Consider the following 18,440-nt stretch of genomic DNA (forward strand, 5'->3'; position numbering starts at 1 on the left):
GTTCAATCAAAATTCAAAGGGGATGCACCTTTAACAATTTTGTTTGTCAATTTGTAACAATTGGGTACTTAAATTACTGAGCCCAATAAACCTAGTCTAAAGATTAAAAGAGGTGAGTGTGTTTCAATCTCTGAGACAATTAAAGGAACAAAAGCTGTATTAAGATTATATTGCATTAAAATGAAATTAAAGGGAAACATAAGTTACAATTCTACTTAAAGGGGATTGAGGACTGGACATGAGACTCTCAGACTTGAAGACTCGGACTCTTGGTACTGGACTCTTGCCCTTCTTGAATCTGGCTTCTGGACTCTGACCCTCTGAACTTGCAGACTTCAAATTCCGACCCCACATTTTACCCTCCTAACCCCTTCTTTCCAAAGCAGAAAGGGAGTTGGTCCCTTTTTTCTAAGAGGCTTCCACACAACTGAACTTAGTCTCTGTTAGGTCTCCTTTAATATCCGGGCACCCCTGCACCTTCCTCCCCTATCCAACCATGGCTGGTCATTTCTCCAAGGGAAGGGGGGTCAGTCAGCTGCCGGAATAATGAGTCAGGGCAGCTAGTATTGGTGTTAACTAGCTAAAATTAAAAGTATTATATATGATGTTTTAGGTCTGATACTTTGATACCGTTGAACTTTTGGGATTTTAAAAAGTTTTTTAATTGAATTTTATTTTAAACTGGGAGTATGATACTCCCACAGTTAAAACGCCCTAAAAAAATCCAGACCATGTGTTCCAACCTTGATACTTTGATACTGTTGAACTTTTTGGATTTTTAAGAATTTTTTAAAGATTTTTTAATTGAATTTGATTTTAAACTGTGAGTATGATACTCCCACAGTTAAAACACCCTAAAAAATTAGCATTTATAATTAGGACTGGGCGTGTTCTGGTTTTTTTAAATTGTGCTTTCTTCATTCTAGAATAAGGGCCTTCCACTAGATTGTTTGTTCCTTGTTTGTTCTTACTTCAAATGTTGCATCCACGTTCTGTTTCATATTCCCTTCTTTATGTTCTTGATCAAGAACGGTTCCAAGAAACAGGTTGGAATGGGTTGAGGGGAAAGGACTGAGTGGGGGAGAGGTTGGGAAAAGGGAGGTAACAAGGCCATTGGCCAACCCCTCCAAAATGACAGAATTTACAATTTTTAAATCAAATTATTAAAAAAATATTAAAACTCTACCATGTTTCACATAGTTCTACAATTTCTAGATGATGATTTCCTGCTAGAATGATTCCAGACCGTTCTGTTTAACCAATTACGGTTTTTTCACATTCATCCTTTTATTGATTGGTCCAATATTTTTAAGAACCTGTTCTACGTCTTTGTTCTTTTTTTTGAAACAATGGCATTGTTCTTGATAATTCCCCCACCCTTGGTCCCAGTCCTGTTGCTTGGCCTCCTAGCCTGTCCTATCTGCAGTGCAAGGCCCTGTACCCTGTCCTAGCTGCAGGGCTTAGCTCAGAAATGGTCTTAACCTAACCTAACCCTAAAATGATGAAGTCTGTGAGGTTGCAATCAAATCTGTTGTGGGGTCCTGCCACTTTTACATAGTCTGAACTTCTGAAGCCTATCAAAATATCAATGTTTTAGTACTATAAAGATTTAGTCTAACTTAGACCACTAGACTCTCAATAATTCCTTTAGTTGTAACTATAAAAATTGAAATCTCCAACATATCATTAAAGCTAGTTAAACTCTCAGAATGAACTCAAGTCAGAATTCTATCTTCTAAAATCCTTGGTTCTCTATCTGGAATTCTCTCTCTAGATTATCCACTTTTACACTAAGCTCAGTATACTAAGAATGAATCTTGCAGACTATTTATTCAGGAAACATTGTTGGTTAAAAAAGGGATTTAGCCCAGTCATACTTCACAATAATCAAACATAGAAATATTTTCCTTATATACTAAAACACTGAATACCAAAAAACTAAAACGTAGAGAATAGTATCCCTAAACAGAGATGGATAAATATATGCGGGTTAAGTAGAAAGCCAAGCCAGGGTTAAAGATTAAATACAGATATGCAGGAAATCCTTTCACCACTTTGCAATTAAAAAAATATTTTTTCTTCATGCATTAGTGCACGCTGTTTTGTCCTCTTCTCTTTTCTTCTCTACATCATCAGTGTCCTCTAAAATTTTAAGAAAGTATATTTTATGAGTTGTTTTAAAATATGAAAAAAAGATTTGTCCATACTTTTGTGGACACATTTGGCTTATATTTCTTTCTTATATAATATTCCTCTTCACTGTCATTTTATTGTAGGTTACCCTGTACCTTGCATTCTTTTCTTGTTATTTTGATGTGCTTTCGAAAAGTGTGGTATTACAACAACAAATGTTAAGGTTTTTCTGAACTGTATTGTATTCTGAACAGGGAATGGACGGTCCCTTGAAATTTTGGTTTTAGTCTCTTTAAAGAAGCAAAACTTGTTCATTATTATAAAAAAAAATACCTGTAACAATACAAGGAATCTCTGCAGCCATTGCTTCTCTGTATTTTGGATGGGATATAGCAAATACAAGAGGATTTAAGGAACTGTTGGTTTTTGCTGAAAGTAAATCTTAAAATATTGATTTTTATATGTTACAGCATTGATTGTTGATTAAAAATATATTTTTGCTGCATTGGGTTGGAAGGAACAGCTAAAATATAATAAATTTTACAATGTTTTCAATTTTTCTAGAGTAAAAAATAATAGATATTGAGTTTTCAATGTACATAGATTAAACTTGGACAATTCTTAAGGCATTTCTTTTTCAAGACATAATATCGAGCAAATTGTGCTTGAACAAAATTTTGTAAATGCCTTTGCCTTTTACAAAGTCCAACATATGCAAAATGACCCAATAGGAATCTTTACAGAGAAAAAGTCTTTTGGGTGAACACACTAAACAACCAAAATGAGATCTTAATTTCCATATTTACATAGTTCAACATTTAAGATTCTGACCTAAAAGGCCTGGAAGTCCTGAGAACAAAGGAGTAATAATTTGATGCTGTCCAATCAGTCCAATGAGTACTACAATAGCGTAGGGACCCCAGGTTCCAATCCATAGAAGAACATTGGTAATAGATACCTAAATCAAATAAATAACATTTTGTTATGCCCCCTTACCCGCACACCTAATATTTAGACTCTGCTGGGTATCAATTGGTATGATGAGCACATCAAGGTCACAGGGAAGCAATCCAAATAAGAATATTGGTATTAAATACCTAGAACATATTGATAACATTTAATCATCTATCAGTACCAATACAACTGTAACTATACTGGGTTGCTTAATATTTCGACCCTGTGGATACCAATTAGCCTGCTAAATGCAACAACAGCATATGGAGAGTCCCAAGTTATCAACTCAGGGAAGAATAATGGTCTTCTTAAAATTAAAACCTAGCTGAGATACCAATGATAACAAAAATACCCCGAATAGCAACCCAGAACATGAAATAGAGGCATAATGTATGGATTTTAAACAGTTCAATTTTTGAGCTAATGATCATTCCCTTCCCAGTACCGAAGAAATGACTTAGAAGGAATAGGGTTAGTGAAATTGAGAAACCATTTCTTCCATAATTAGTATAAATAAAAAGCACAAGGCTTGAACAATTCTGCTGTGTTCAATTCAGAGCCCTTTTTTAAAAATTACCTTAGCTATTTTAACTTCAATAGATTGGTCTTCCTCCTTTGTTCTGAGTGAATAAATGTTCATTTTCTTGGCTTGCTTCTGCATTGCCTTTTCATGACAGATCACTGCTCTTGCAATCTAAGATGGCTAGAATACAACAGGGGACTGCACTGCTACTAGTAAACATTAGGGGGTTAATACTAGGGGCCGTATTGTGGCTATTTACTGCTTGGGAACAGCACTATATATTTTTGAGGATGTTATACTGAGTCTAGTATATGCCTTGAGGGGGGCCAAATCTGTGCCCACTATATATATGAGGACAAAAATGTGGCAAGGATATGTAAAGGTCAAAATTATGTCTTGGATATGTGACCAGACTGGTCTGCCCTATACAAGGGAGATCCTCTTCTCTTTTGGAAAAAGACCTTTTAAGTAAAGAAACTTCATCATAATTGCCCTTCACAATGACAAGCGATTTTATTTGTACTCTTTGGATGTAAATCCACATTTACAAGAAACAGATCCTTATCCACCACCACTTCATATGTTAAAGTACCTGGAGATAGAAAAAAATCACAAAAGCCATCGGTAGGAAGAAGTGGGTCACCAGGGTGTATAGAATAAAGCTTTTGGAGTTAAGATCCTATAAAAATGAGTTTATAAAATTCATTCCAACTCCACAGCATTTTGGTATTGTTGAGATAACAAGAATGGTAGATAGATATTAATTAACCACATAGTAGTCAGTTGTTTTTGATCAATGAAATAAATCTTGAATTTTTGATATATACTGTAATTACTGTACTGTAAAGAACATATTTTGGTGAAAATCAAGAGCAACAACTATAAATGTGCTCTTTCTAAATGCCTCATGGATCTCTGTACTGCAGAGAACATCCAATACTACTTAAACTCTCTTTCTACCACTAAGATCCATTATCCATACCTCTTTAAGGTAATCATAGCTGCAGGTGACAAGAAATCCCTCTAAAGCGTAGGATCCCCAACCAATGAAAGGTCCAAGAGTAGAGAGGATACTGTAAACCCATACAGATAAAATCATAAGCGATGCCTGAAATCATTTTATAAAAATAAACATTACAACAATCCAATGCACTCTCATAATTGGTTATAATAATATTTTTTTATACTTTATCAAAGCCATATTCGAAACTAAAGCACTGATATATACAGGGCGAGTAAATAAACAGGGATTATGGATGTTTTGGACAAAATTTTAAAATTTTTGGTTTTGATTAGATTATAGGCATAAAAAAAAATAAAATGGAATTAAATTTTTGAAAAACATTGAAATAAAAACGCAAAACCAATATCTTTTTAATTTTTGGAAAAATGTTTATTCTAGTGTTTTCCGAAAATTTCATAAAAATTCATCAAAAATTGAATGAGATCTATAAAAAAATGTAAGCCAATTATTTGCATTTTTAAAATCATAAAAATTTGAGGTTATAAATTGATAAAATTTGCCGCATATTTCCACTCAAAATTTTGGCTGATTTTTTTGTTTGTATCTAATTAAATTTTTAAAGAAATTTTGGAAAACACTGTTGATATAAAGATTGTCCAGAAAAATTATTACCTGGGGTTTTGTGATTTTGGTTCCAGTGATACCTTTTACGATCACATTGTATCTATCGTATCCAATGAGAATAATTGAGAAATTTTACGATCACATTGTATCTATCGTATCCAATGAGAATAATTGAGAAAATTGAGACTGTTCCACATATGCCACCGAGAAGGGCATACATCTTACAGCCTGAAACCAGAGAATAATACTTAATTTTATTAAAATCTCATCATAACGTTCTCAGTCGGCTCCACTAGAATCTATTAAATCTAATGTGAGCCCTATAAGTGGTTTTCCAAAATTATTGTTTTCTTTTTATACCAGAGTAATTTCAGGGTTTTTACTTGCATTAATTTAATAAGAAAAAAAGTTTAAAACATTTTTAATGCAATTTCTTACTTACCAAATACTCCCCACATCCAGTAGCGCTGATAGAAAATGTTAATCACGATTGGCAATCCCTGAAATATGCTTTTTGCATGATTATTGACTTTATAAATTCATGGGGTTTTGCAACCATCTTTTTAAGGATAATTGTGGCCTTTCTTATACTATTATTTTTCATCAAAACTTTAATTTGAAAATAGAATTCTTCTGAAAATATGTTTGAACTTTTTTCATTCTTTTTTGGCAGGGTAAATTGTAAACTCGATATTTTTCAATTTAAATTAGTTTTAAAAAAACTTGTCTTTTTATTGATGAAAAATAGAATAAATGGGAGCTATCATTGTTAAATTCAATCCTATTTTGAGCTGGAAATGATCTTTAGTGATCACTCCCTTCAATCTTTTGTTTATTATTGGGTGTCCCAATAAACATGGGAATTGAGAGACGACGAGACAGTCGTCTTTAATTTCTAAATTGGCAAAGTGAAAAGAAACGTGTCTGTACGTCTGACGAGTTTTTCAGAAAGAAGTCTATCAGTCTTTAATTTTAAAACTTAACAATATTAATGCAATTTTGATTTTTCAAATAAGTTGAAATTTTTACAGATTTTGCAATATCTCCGTCTATTATGAAGATACAAAAATGGTAGACAATATTTTGAAAATCTCAAGTTGTATTGGAACATATCAAACTAGCTGTGGAACCCAGTTTTGTCTTCAAAATATATTCTCCATAGAAATGTCAACCTAGCCTTACTAAAGTAAAAACTTATAAACCAAACTAAAAACATTCCCGTCGTTCTACCTTGATACCCAATTCAAATTTATAAACATGCAAGATCATAGGATGCTAAACATGCAAATCATAGGATGCTAAACATGTAAAATCAAAGGATGCTAAACATGCAAGATCATAGGATGCAAAACATGCAATATCATAGGATGCTAAACATGCAAGATCATAGGATGCTAAAACATGTAAGATCATAGGATGCTAAAACATAAAAGATCATAGGATGCTAAACATGCAATATCATAGGATGGTAAGCATGCAAGATTATAGGATGCAAAACATGCAATATCATAGGATGCTTAACATGCAATATCATTGGATGCTAAAACATGCAAAATCAAAGGATGCTAAAACATGCAAGATCATAGGATGCTAAACATGCAAGATCATAGGATGCTAAACATGCAAGATTATAGGATGCTAAAACATGCAAGATCATAGGATGCTGTACATGCAAGATCATAGGATGCTGAAATATGCAATATCGTAGGATGCTAAAACATGCAAGATCATAGGATGCTAAAACATGCAAGATCAGAGGATGCTAAACATGCAAGATCATAGGATGCTAAAGCATGCAGAAAAATAGAAATGACAAGTCCATTTCCAAAGATACTGATAAGTAGCAAAATACTCATCATGGGGCCGGCAAACACATGCAAGATCATAGAATGTTAAAACATGAAAGATCATAGGATGCTAAACATGCAAGATCAGAGAATGTTAAAACATGAAAGATCATAGGGTGCTAAACATGCAAGAGCATAGGATGCTAAAACATGCAAGATCATAGTAAACAAAAAATTTAGTGATTTTGAAGAGATTAACAGTAAAAGTTTTGACCTTTTAACATCTAAAATGATGTGTCATCACCTGGGGAGGGTATTCATTCCAATGATTGTTGAAAACCTCTGCCAAAGCTGGATCAAGTCCCTCGGCATGCGAAGCAGCTAAATGTATATATATTCTATTATAAAATTATATGCTTGGAAAGTTGACATGTAATGCATTATGCAACATTTCTTCTCAGCAATGTATGGTAGTTGAACTGAGAATGTAGTACTGTGGAGAAATTTTTTTTGGGGATACATTTGAGACTTACAAAACGTGTTAATGATGTATGATTACTGACTTTGAGCGCTAAGTCGATGTTCAAAATCATTATATTGGTTGGTTACGTTTTGAGAATCGATTTTTTTCAATTATAAAAGAACGACGACAAAAAATGTAAAAAAAAACTCTACAATAAACTTTTTTTTAACAATTTATCTTTTAAATCAAAATTCTTTTTTTTTCTCTGACTGTTGTATCTCTTTTTTAGCCGATGTTCCTCTCCGTTTTTTCCATTTGTGTGCAGGGGTGTATATCCCTATATACACCCCTGGTTAAAGTTTCTCTAGTTTGCCACTTTCTCTCTCTAACCCTGTATCTCTAAATACGTTTAGAATCACCTTTCGAGACCCAGTTGAAATACTTCTCTGAAAACTAAATGTATGTTTCTACAGTAAACAAATTAGATGTTTAAGAACATATTTCTCAATAAATCAATGTTAGAATCATCAAGTAGTTCTTTTTCATTATTATATTGAATTTCTAATTCTTTATGAATTTTTTTGCAGATTTCTTAAAATTCTTCAAATGTCTTCTTTGCAATAAAAATTCCAGGAAATCGGCAAAAAATGTTTGTGAACAATGAGACATTACAGAAACCAAATAACTAAATAAGATTACTTATGCTCGATGATAATAGTCAATTTTTATTTTTGCAACCTGTTCCTAAACAACTATTATTAGTTTGCTGTAGAATTTTACTACATTTTTTGCCGTCGTTATTGAATAATTTTTTTAACCGATTCTCAAAATCATCCCTCAAAATTGAACAATATATGAGGATTTTAAGATTGAATTTGCGCTCTTGCTGAACAAAAATTCACTGTAAAAACGTTTAAAATGATTCCTTAAAAAGCTCCACAATGCTAAATTCTTAGTTCAACTACCATACATTGCCGGTCACTCCCTTTGACCCATTCACGATCAGTAGTGTTGGATATAGGTATACACATAGTTCCCCCCTCCACTTTTTTATCTCAAATAAAAATATTTAGTTTAGGCTCAGTTAAACATGAAAATTAACGAAAATGTCTGTTGGCTTTCTTCTAATTGACAGTTCTTTATCGTTCGTTAATGGAAATATACAGTTTATATGAACTCCTCATATAATACAGTTTATATGAGGAGTCCGTTTGATAATACAGTTTATATGAGGAGTACCTATAGACTCCATCTTGTACCTGGTGGATAATACAGTTTATATGAGGGGTCCATATGGACTCCATCTTGTACCTGGTGGAGAGTACAGTTTATATGAGGAGTCCATATAGACTCATCTTGTACCTGGTGGGTAGTACAGTTTATATGAGGAGTCCATATAGACTCCATATTGTACCTGGTGGATAATACAGTTTATATGAGGAGTCCATATGGACTCCATCTTGTACCTGGTGGATAGTACAGTTTATATGAGGAGTCCCTATAGACTCCATCTTGTACCTGGTGGATAGTAAAGTTTATATGAGGAGTCCATATAGACTCCATCTTGTACCTGGTGGATAGTACAGTTTATATGAGGAGTCCATATAGACTCCATCTTGTATTGGCCAATTCATTCCTTTTCCTGACATTTTTTTCTTTACATTTACAATATAAAATATAATATCAAATAATATAACATTATAATTATAAAAATAAGTAAAGGATCAAAGACGATCTTCAAAAGTAATATCTCAACTGTCATGGTAATCTCTAGCAAACTTCATCCTTTTCTTATTGAACAATTTTCATAAACATCCCTATTCAGACTTCAGAGCCAAATATTTCTTAAGACCATGGACCGAATTTATTGAATTTGAGAAACGTCGCTAAACCACAACTGCCAGTTCAAATTTGAGCCATCGATTCAAATTTGAAACAATAGTTCGAATTCATTTACTTTGGTCCAATATTAATTTTGTTATTTATTGCTAGTAAGTGTTGAGTTAGCTTAGTTAGGAGAGAGTGAATCATGTCAACTGGGTGTTTTGAAAATTGCTTATTTCAGATCAAAAAATTTTGCAATGGTGAATAAAAATTCACAATTATTTATCTTATTTTTTTTCTTTTTTTTCGTTAACTTTGTGATTGGAAATTTCTTTTTCTTCAGTAATTTTAAAATCCTTTTTAAATAATTTTTTTAAAACAGAAATAAACTTTTTATCTTTAATTCGGCAACAAATAAACTAATTTTTTATTCTTTGTCATCATTTTAATTTTTTAGTTTTAAACAAATCTAAAATGGAAAAGAACCAATGAGCAAGAACTATTTTTACTGTAAAAACTTTAAAATCATAAAAAATCATCGACATAAAAATAATAATTTTGACAACATAAAGATATGCAAAAAAAACTTTACAACTGTGAGACATTTATGATTCTAAAAAGTAAAGTTTAAAAAATTGTCGACAGTTTGAAATAAAATAAAAGATGTTGATTAATTGACGAAACCCCCTGGTCTGAGAAGGATTGAGTTCTGATTAATTTATATATGCAGGATAAATAATTAAGCCATGGATTAGACTGTAGAGTAGACATTCTTACAGCTTCACTTCTTCCATGTACTTGCAGTATTAAAGGATCATCTGCTAGTTTAACCATATAGTATTTCATTAAATTTTAGAAAGTACTGAAATTAACCTGTAGATACTGTACCCTGTAAACTACGGTTAAAATACGGCTTCATCTCCTTGAGAGATATATTTCTTGAAGGAAAACGAGATACAGGGTTACACACAAAGGATGAGATTTAAATTACTACCTACCTTAGATAAATCATCTCCTTGAGAGATATATTTCTTGAAGGAAAACGAGATACAGGGTTACACACAAAGGATGAGATTTAAATTACTACCTACCTTAGATAAATCATCTCCTTGAGAGATATATTTCTTGAAGGAAAACGAGATACAGGGTTACACACAAAGGATGAGATTTAAATTACTACCTACCTTAGATAAACCGTCAGAAGGTTGAATTTGTCTTTTCATGCATAAAATAATTTTGGAAATAGAAAAACAAGTTTACAATTGTAACCATAGATTAATAACAATACAGATAGAACACCAGATGTCGTCTTTTCAAGATTTAGGGATTTTTCGTTCACAATAACCCTGAGGCAGAAGCCCAAAGGAATTACGCGCATAATTTCCCTCTGCCTTTTTCTGTATAAAGTCTCATCCTTTGTGGATAACCCTGTCCATGAACATTAGATAATTCTATGGTTTCCACAAAACAGTAGGTTTTTCTGCGCAGCAATTGAACATTTTTCACGAAATAATTTTTAGTTTTACGATTTTTCGCATCATCGCAATCAACCAGTTTTGCACGAAACTTGTTTACGAATATTCCCAATGTGATCCATCCTTGTAAGACTATTAAGATTTGTAGCAGATATTTTTCGCGGATTTTTTTGTTTGATAACTCTTATATTTATCAATAATTAGATTTTTTGCAAAACTTTTGAATATAATAGAATTTTGTTTAAACTTAAGCCAGGCGTCGGTGATTAGGTAATTAGTTGACTAGTTGATTAGTTGATTGACTAGCTGATTAGTTGACTAGTTGATTAGTTAATTGACTAGCTAATTAGTTGACTAGTTGATTAGTTGACTAGTTGATTAGCTGACTAGTTGATTAGGCTCCTTAGCTCAGACACTAGGATGCAAATTTATCAGAATAAAAGATTTATTTCAAACCTACAAAAAATGCAGATATAGTAAAATAAATATTGGTGTATAAAATATTTTTGAATGTCTAATTAGATAACTTACTATTTGGGTGTGTCTGGGAAATTAAGGAGTGATTAGGTTTCAGAGGATTTGATGGAACAGTTTAAAATGTTTAAAAATACTTCTGACAATATAAACCCGTTGTTTAAGTGGAATTTCTATGGATTGCAAAATTATTTATGGATTTAATTATTCACTCGTTAAAACGTTTCACTATTTGATGTTTACCTTTTGTCGGAGCACATAGGTAATGCCGGAGTATTTCTTTAGTTTCGACTTCTCCCAGAAGAGGGATTGGTAAAGACGACATTGCGTTGGTTGAATTTTAAGATAGATTTATAGGGAACAAATATACATTTTTTAATCGAAAAATTGTATTTCACAAAATTGTTCGTCTAATTATAAAACAAATGTTATTTATTGCATTCAATCAATTCACTTTATTCCATTATTTTTCCACATTAAAAATAACCTTGAAAATATTTAACAAGCTAATCCTGTTTTTGTTTGGTTTTATATTGAAATATTACCATTAGGTTACAAACAGGGGCGTAAGAGTGGGGGGGGGACGTGCACCCATGGGGGGGTCTGTTAATATTACATCTGCTTCCATTTCCCTTCCTCAGGCAATCTACATTCTTAGATGGCAATAATATGTGTTCTCCATGTTAGTACTTTAATTAAAACTTTATTTGATTACGCTAATACCTCGCTCGCAGTTTTAAACGCAATTTAAATTTCTTCTGTCCTCTCCATACAATGGAAGTTTTATAGATTTTTTTCTCTTTCTTTTAGCGTGCTACTTTAAGGTTCAACAAATAATGGTTACTGATGAATTGAGTGAATAAAAGTATTTTTAAATTAATAAATCTAGATCTTGTTCTTTGAATTTTTTGTTTTTTTATTTTTACAGTTAAGAAAATTTCTATAAACTTTTCAAATTTACATGCGCGCCTACTCACTAAGAATTAGATTCTGAAGACGACCTGAAACTACGTAAATATGACAATATGAAGTCTTCTGCCTTGAATTTAGTCGATTATCGTCTTATTTAAAGATTATAAATAGAAAAAAATATTTTTTTCAGTTTCAGGGATTCATTAGGAAACAGACAGTTTGAATTCTGTACAATCGTCTCTGAAGTCTCATCCTTTGTGGATAAAGTTCGAATTTTTCATTAGATTTAGGAAATTAAGAAATTTCAGCTCTCTTACCCTAAATAGATTTAAAGCTATATAATAAAACTAAGCTAAAACACAATATTTTGAACATAAAGAACCAGAAAACATTTGAATTATCGTCGTTTTCTTTTATATCAATTTTAAAATGTCGTGAATTTGTTATTTTAACTAAACTTTTTTTAAAAGTGTCTTTCTAATTTTTTAGCAATGGGAAGTTGGGAACAATTGCTAACGACAAAATCCTTTCTAAAAACAGAAAACAATCATTCAAAATTAAATCTGTTTCTCCTCCCTCATTGGCAACAAGTATTTATTTTGAAAAAATGTAAAATTACAAATTTCTGTTGGATTGCGCATTTTCTAATCCTACGACAAAAATGTTCTAATATCACAGCATCATTCATTTATTCATCATCCTCGTCCTTGTAACCTGTCTGATGCAAGTGCCTGAAAAAACAGATTGTTGTTTTAAGTTAAAAGTAACCGTCGTTTTCTTGACTCGAAAAGTGTTAAAATCTAATAATTTCTCCACTGCTTTTATTAAGCAAAAATTCGCAGAGAATCCATAATAAAACAAACATTTTACAGAAACAAAAACATTCAAACTTATGACAAAGCTTTTAAGGGTATCGTTGTAAATCGGACATTGCCATCTTTGCATGGTGGGTTACCTGAAATTACGCTAAAATTCCCTTTATTTAAAGTAAGCAGTGTTTAAAATCCATTTTATTATTTATGCGGATCAACATTCTTCATAAGATGGAGACCACCCAACCTTATTCAGGTTTAAGAGTTAAAGAAATTATTTCAGATTCCCCTGCATCAAGGATACAGAAAATGAAAAGAAAACAATATGAAATCGAAGAAGATTAATGATTTTGAATAAAAAATTGTAAGTCGTCGTCAACCAGTCAGTTTTTACTCTGTCCGTATACTCGAGGGTGGGGGGGGACACTTGGAAATATGGGTCACTTGGAAATATGGGGCACTTGGAAATATGGGGCACTTGGAAATACGGGTCACTTGGAAATATGGGTTACTTGGAAATGGGTCACTTGGAAATATGGGTCACTTGGAAATACGTCTACAGTCTATTTAAGGTGCTCCGTGAGAAATAAAGATGCTTAACAATTTTTTCTAAAAAGTTAGCTTTTATTACATTTGCAAAATATCTTCTCTGAAAGAATGAATTTCAGTAAAAACAAAAACGATTGGTTGAATGATTTTTAGATGATTGTGGTTAAAATATTTGACACCATTTTATCAATCAATCAATGACCTATGTGATCTAAAAGCCACCCCAGACCGAACTTATACAAAGAAAAATAATAAAGAAATAAACATAATAAAAAAGCTAAAAATGTGTGGTTTGAAAACGAAACAAAAACTATGCGTGTTTCCACTAATACAACAGAGTAAAATATCTGATCTTTTTTTAGCAATAAAATAAAATTAAATATTTTTACGATTATGGTCTATCTATATGTAATAAAGCTCTCCGCTCATATATATATATTTGTGGCGTTAAGACATTTCATAGTAAGACATTTCGTAGATAGGACATTTCATTGATAAAGACATTTCATAGATAGGGCATTTAATATTTAGGACATTTCATAGATGGAACATTTCATAGATAAGACTTTTCAAAGATAGGACATTTCAAAGATAGGACATTTCAAAGATAGGACATTTCAAAGATAGGACATTTCAAAGATAGGACATTTCATAGATTAGACATTTCATAGACGGAGAAGATTTTCCATAGACAGAGGAGGTTTATTTTTACAAATTATTTTTTTATTTCTTTTCTTTTCACCTATATATTTTTCCTTGTCTATGAAAAATCTTCTCTGCCATGAAACGTCTAATCATAAAATGTAGGCCATGTCTTCCTGCTAACAATTCACTCGAGCATTTTCATTCAACAAAAGCATTACGAGTAAAAAACTTTTATTTACAGATGAAAAAGTTGAATTTTTAGTTCTTTAAAAAATACATAAATTAACTTTCATATGTGTTGCTTTTTTAATTGTTTCGTTGCTGCAATGTATATGGGGGCACTGTTCTTACATTTTTTTTCTTGTCTATGAAAAATCGAAAAAAAAAATTTCGTAAATAAAAAATCTCCTGACTATAGAAAATCTTCTTGTCTATGAAATGTCTTTTCTATGAAATGTCTTTTCTATGAAATGTCCTATCTATGAAATGTCCTATCTATGAAATGTCCTATCTATGAAATGTCCTATCTATGAAATGTCCTAACTATGAATTGTCCTATCTATGAAATGTCTTTCTTTGAAATGTCTTTCTATGAAATGTCCTAACTATGAAATGTCTTTTCGACATATTTGTATATTATTTATTTATATATTATATTGTCATAAACAAAATAGAAAAAAATATTGAAACATTTACCTTCAGTATCTATTTGAATTTTCTCAATTTTATCGCAAACAACGACAATGTTTTCTGGCTGGGTCTCTAAAACGCAGAATATTTTTTTAAAAACAAATATTTTAATAAGAAATTGATGTACCGTAAATACAGTAGGCGCTTAAAGTTACAAATGCGCCAAAAGTTTGTATCGCGTAAATACTTTGCATTTGATATTAATAAGGCCTCATGTTTCAAATAATAAATTTTTAATGATTTATTCGAATAAAGTTTAGAAGAAGAAAAAACTAGGTTTCGTGAAGGGAACCCAAACTTATCCTTTCCATGTAAACAACTAGAGATAACACAAAAGGCAGGCGACGGCAAGAAAAAATATGTTTTTACCACAAAATATTGATTTGAATCATCCGTAAATTGAAGAAAAAGCTAATTATAAATTAAGTTGTAATGAATGAGGAGCATTGATNAAACTTTCAGATCGTTTCGTCTTAACCTTTATTGTTTATACTGTAGAAAAAAATTAAGTTCATTGTGTAATATGATGTTTTTTTTTATTTTAAAATTAATTTCGTTTACTTATTCTGACATGGTAAAAACTGGAACTCAAAAATATGAAGAATAAGTATTCTTATTATAGAAATTATTTAAACTTGAAGAGTTATCAGTAAGCTGGGTCCAAGATCCACGGATCGAAATAAATATAATCCTAAGCGCTATTTCTCAACAGATTGCAATATCTCAATGGATAATATGTCCAAGAATTATGTTCAACAAAAATTAACTTACTCAATGATACCTTTGAATAGCAATTGGAAAATGCCACTTATTTGAGAGTTGTTAGATGGAAGATCTAATCTAATTTCTATTGACAATTTTGATTATCAAGAATTAAATGAATTAATTTTGTTTTTTTATGTACCGACTAACAGTTACAAATGATAACATTTATATTTTAATTTATTTTTCATTCATTAAAATGCGTATATAGTGTAGTGTACTGTACAGTGTACAACTCGTATTATCTTTTTCTTTGTTGGTATCCATTGTGCCTTTATTGTAATAAACTTTAATAATAACAACTGACCTACAAGTGAGTCAAAGTTTTCCTTGACCCATTCAAACAAGGAATACGTCATTGACATCCCAAGATATTGTTCTGCTTCATCTAGACAATAAATAATAACGTCAACTACATTTTGTTTCTAAAAAAACAAAACAAAATAAACATTGCAATAAGAAAAGTATTCGAATCCGCCCTTGTTTTCTAGCCTAAAGTTTGCGGACATTTCAGACTTGCTTGTTTACTTTTTAGAGATATTATTATTAATCTCTCAAATTTTAAAAGTTTTCTTTATTTATGGTTATATATTTTGATTTCTTTCTCCCTCCAGATAATTGATGATTTTTTAATTTTGGCAAAGTTTCCCCCCTTTTTTATATTTGTCACCGATAAGCTAATTGATTTTCCCTAATTCGCCGAAAATATAAAGCCTTGACAATCTACAGTGAAACCTTTAATAACGAATACATCGGAAGAATTTATCAAATGTCGTCTTTACAATTTTTCAATGAGTTATAAACTATATTTCGTAAATTTCAGTATTTGCGAAAATAAATAAATAGACTTGAATATACGGGAACAGTTTTAAAGTGTTCCATTGTTCCATATAATCATTTAATCAAAAAACTAAATATCTGCAACATTCCATTATCAGAAAGTGAAGAATACGACATTTGACATTTCGATGAATTCGTTATTAAGGGTTTCACTGTATTATTTATACTTTGCTTATTTGTTTTTTAAGTATCCAATGAACGTGTAAACGGCTGAACCGATGGAGACTTCAATGATCCCAGGGAAGGTTTTTGGATTTTCCGAATTTTAAAAATTGTCTATACAAAAATTGATTTTTCAAAATTCTCGAAAAGTATAAGATAAATCCGCGAATTTTTTTTTAGCTTATTGTTAAATGTTAAATAATTTAAGAAGAAAAAAAGTTAAAAGTTAAAATCAAAATTTTATAATTTTACCTTTTACGCTCTGAATAATATGATCCCTTGTCTGTGGTAAAATATGTTTATTGTAGAAAGTATCAAGGTTTACACCTAAAATATTCAAGAAATTTAAGGGATTGTTAGTTTTCAGTATCCATTCATTTTTAAATTTACAACATTCCCATTGGAGAAACATTTTTATCCAAGAAAATATGATAAAGACGACTTATTTTAAAGGTGAAAAATTTTATATGTTTAAAACAACAATCATCTATTTTTCACGATTCTCGGCAGAAAATAGATTTTCCTCCCTTATATTCTGGAAACAAATGATTTTTGTCATAAATAATGCTTTCTCCCTAAAAATACATTACATTATCCCCCCAAAAAAAATTAAATCAACGGCAAAAAAGGTTATCTGGGAGTGATGTTGTTATCCGTTTTGGATACTTTTTAAAAATAATTCAATAAAAATTTCAAGATTTAAAAACTGCATTATGTTAGAGTTTGCTTAAATTAAACTTTGCAATATCTTTATTCTTAATCCTAAAAAAATAAAATTGATAAAATAATCTAAAAATGATCGTTACCACATGTTAGTTTTTTTTCATCTTTTTTGGGCCGTTATTTGCATTTTGCATATGTATTCTGTCAGGGTCAAAATTTGACATACTTCAAAATTTAGAAAACATTTGTCTTCATTACATGATTATGCCACATTTTGAGCCTTTACGAAAATATAGTTAAAAAAACAAGCGAAGCACAATCCAACTATACACATGACTACCTGGAAGTCCAGCAGGATATGTTTCCCCCCAGTGTATTAACAATCCAACTGAACGCATGACTACCTGGAAGTTCAGCAGGATATGTTTCCCCCCAGTGTATTTCAAGAACAAAACTTCTTGACTTCAGATCTTCACCATACTTATACTGATGCCGGGTATTCGACTGACAACTAGAAATATATTTTGTTTTATTTAATGCAAAAAATCCAATCTCTGGATCTTTAGTTTCGGTCTTTAAGAATAAATTGCTAATTTTTTCCCATGGAAGTTTTTGTTTTATTTTCAAAAAAATAACGAGTTACCAACTAATGTGAGTAGAACAGGTGAGAGGGACAGGATTTGTGTACACTGAACAAAAGCTGGCCTTGTAAAATTATTGTTTAACANATCAGCCAATCGATCAATAAATCAATCAGCCAATCAATCAATCTTAATCAAATCAATTAAATACTTGATCAGTCATTAATCATTCATCTAATCAATCAATCAAATCAATTACATAATTTATCAATCATGAATCCTCCAACCAATCCATGCAAACATGAATGATTCTCCCAATGAACGTCCAACCATCGTTTAATGACTTTAAGACGTGAAAAACTCAAATCAATTCATTTTAAATTAAATAATAATTCATTCTTGCCAATTAACTCGTCTTGTCATTTTCCAATCAATTAATCAATACATCTTGTTCTTTTTAAAAATAAAAAATGGATGGATATCTTCAAGAAATACCCATGATTTAAATTAGGTGAATTATAATTTTTTTTTTCAATATTCGATGTTTTTTTTAATATCACGGACAACGCCGGACACTTTAGGTAGTTTATAATAAATTCATTC

At 31.1% G+C, this 18,440-nt stretch overlaps 1 protein-coding gene across 1 annotated transcript; it reads right to left on the reverse strand.

Moving 5' to 3' along the window:
* Nucleotides 1–1,813: 1,813 nt before the first annotated feature.
* LOC111714458 (compound eye opsin BCRH1) lies at nucleotides 1,814–5,325 on the reverse strand. Its single transcript, XM_023489564.1, has 7 exons — nucleotides 5,247–5,325; nucleotides 4,593–4,718; nucleotides 4,203–4,289; nucleotides 3,665–3,781; nucleotides 2,965–3,091; nucleotides 2,467–2,562; nucleotides 1,814–2,142 (listed from the first exon to the last, which is right to left on the reverse strand). Exons 2-7 carry the CDS (start codon nucleotides 4,707–4,709, stop codon nucleotides 2,081–2,083), a joined length of 606 nt encoding a protein of 201 aa, XP_023345332.1. The 5' UTR covers nucleotides 4,710–4,718; nucleotides 5,247–5,325; the 3' UTR covers nucleotides 1,814–2,080.
* Nucleotides 5,326–18,440: the final 13,115 nt, after the last annotated feature.

This window comes from Eurytemora carolleeae, unplaced genomic scaffold, assembly GCF_000591075.1.
Source record: "Eurytemora carolleeae unplaced genomic scaffold, Eaff_2.0 scaffold1337, whole genome shotgun sequence".
Classification (NCBI taxonomy): Eukaryota; Metazoa; Arthropoda; class Copepoda; order Calanoida; family Temoridae; genus Eurytemora; species Eurytemora carolleeae.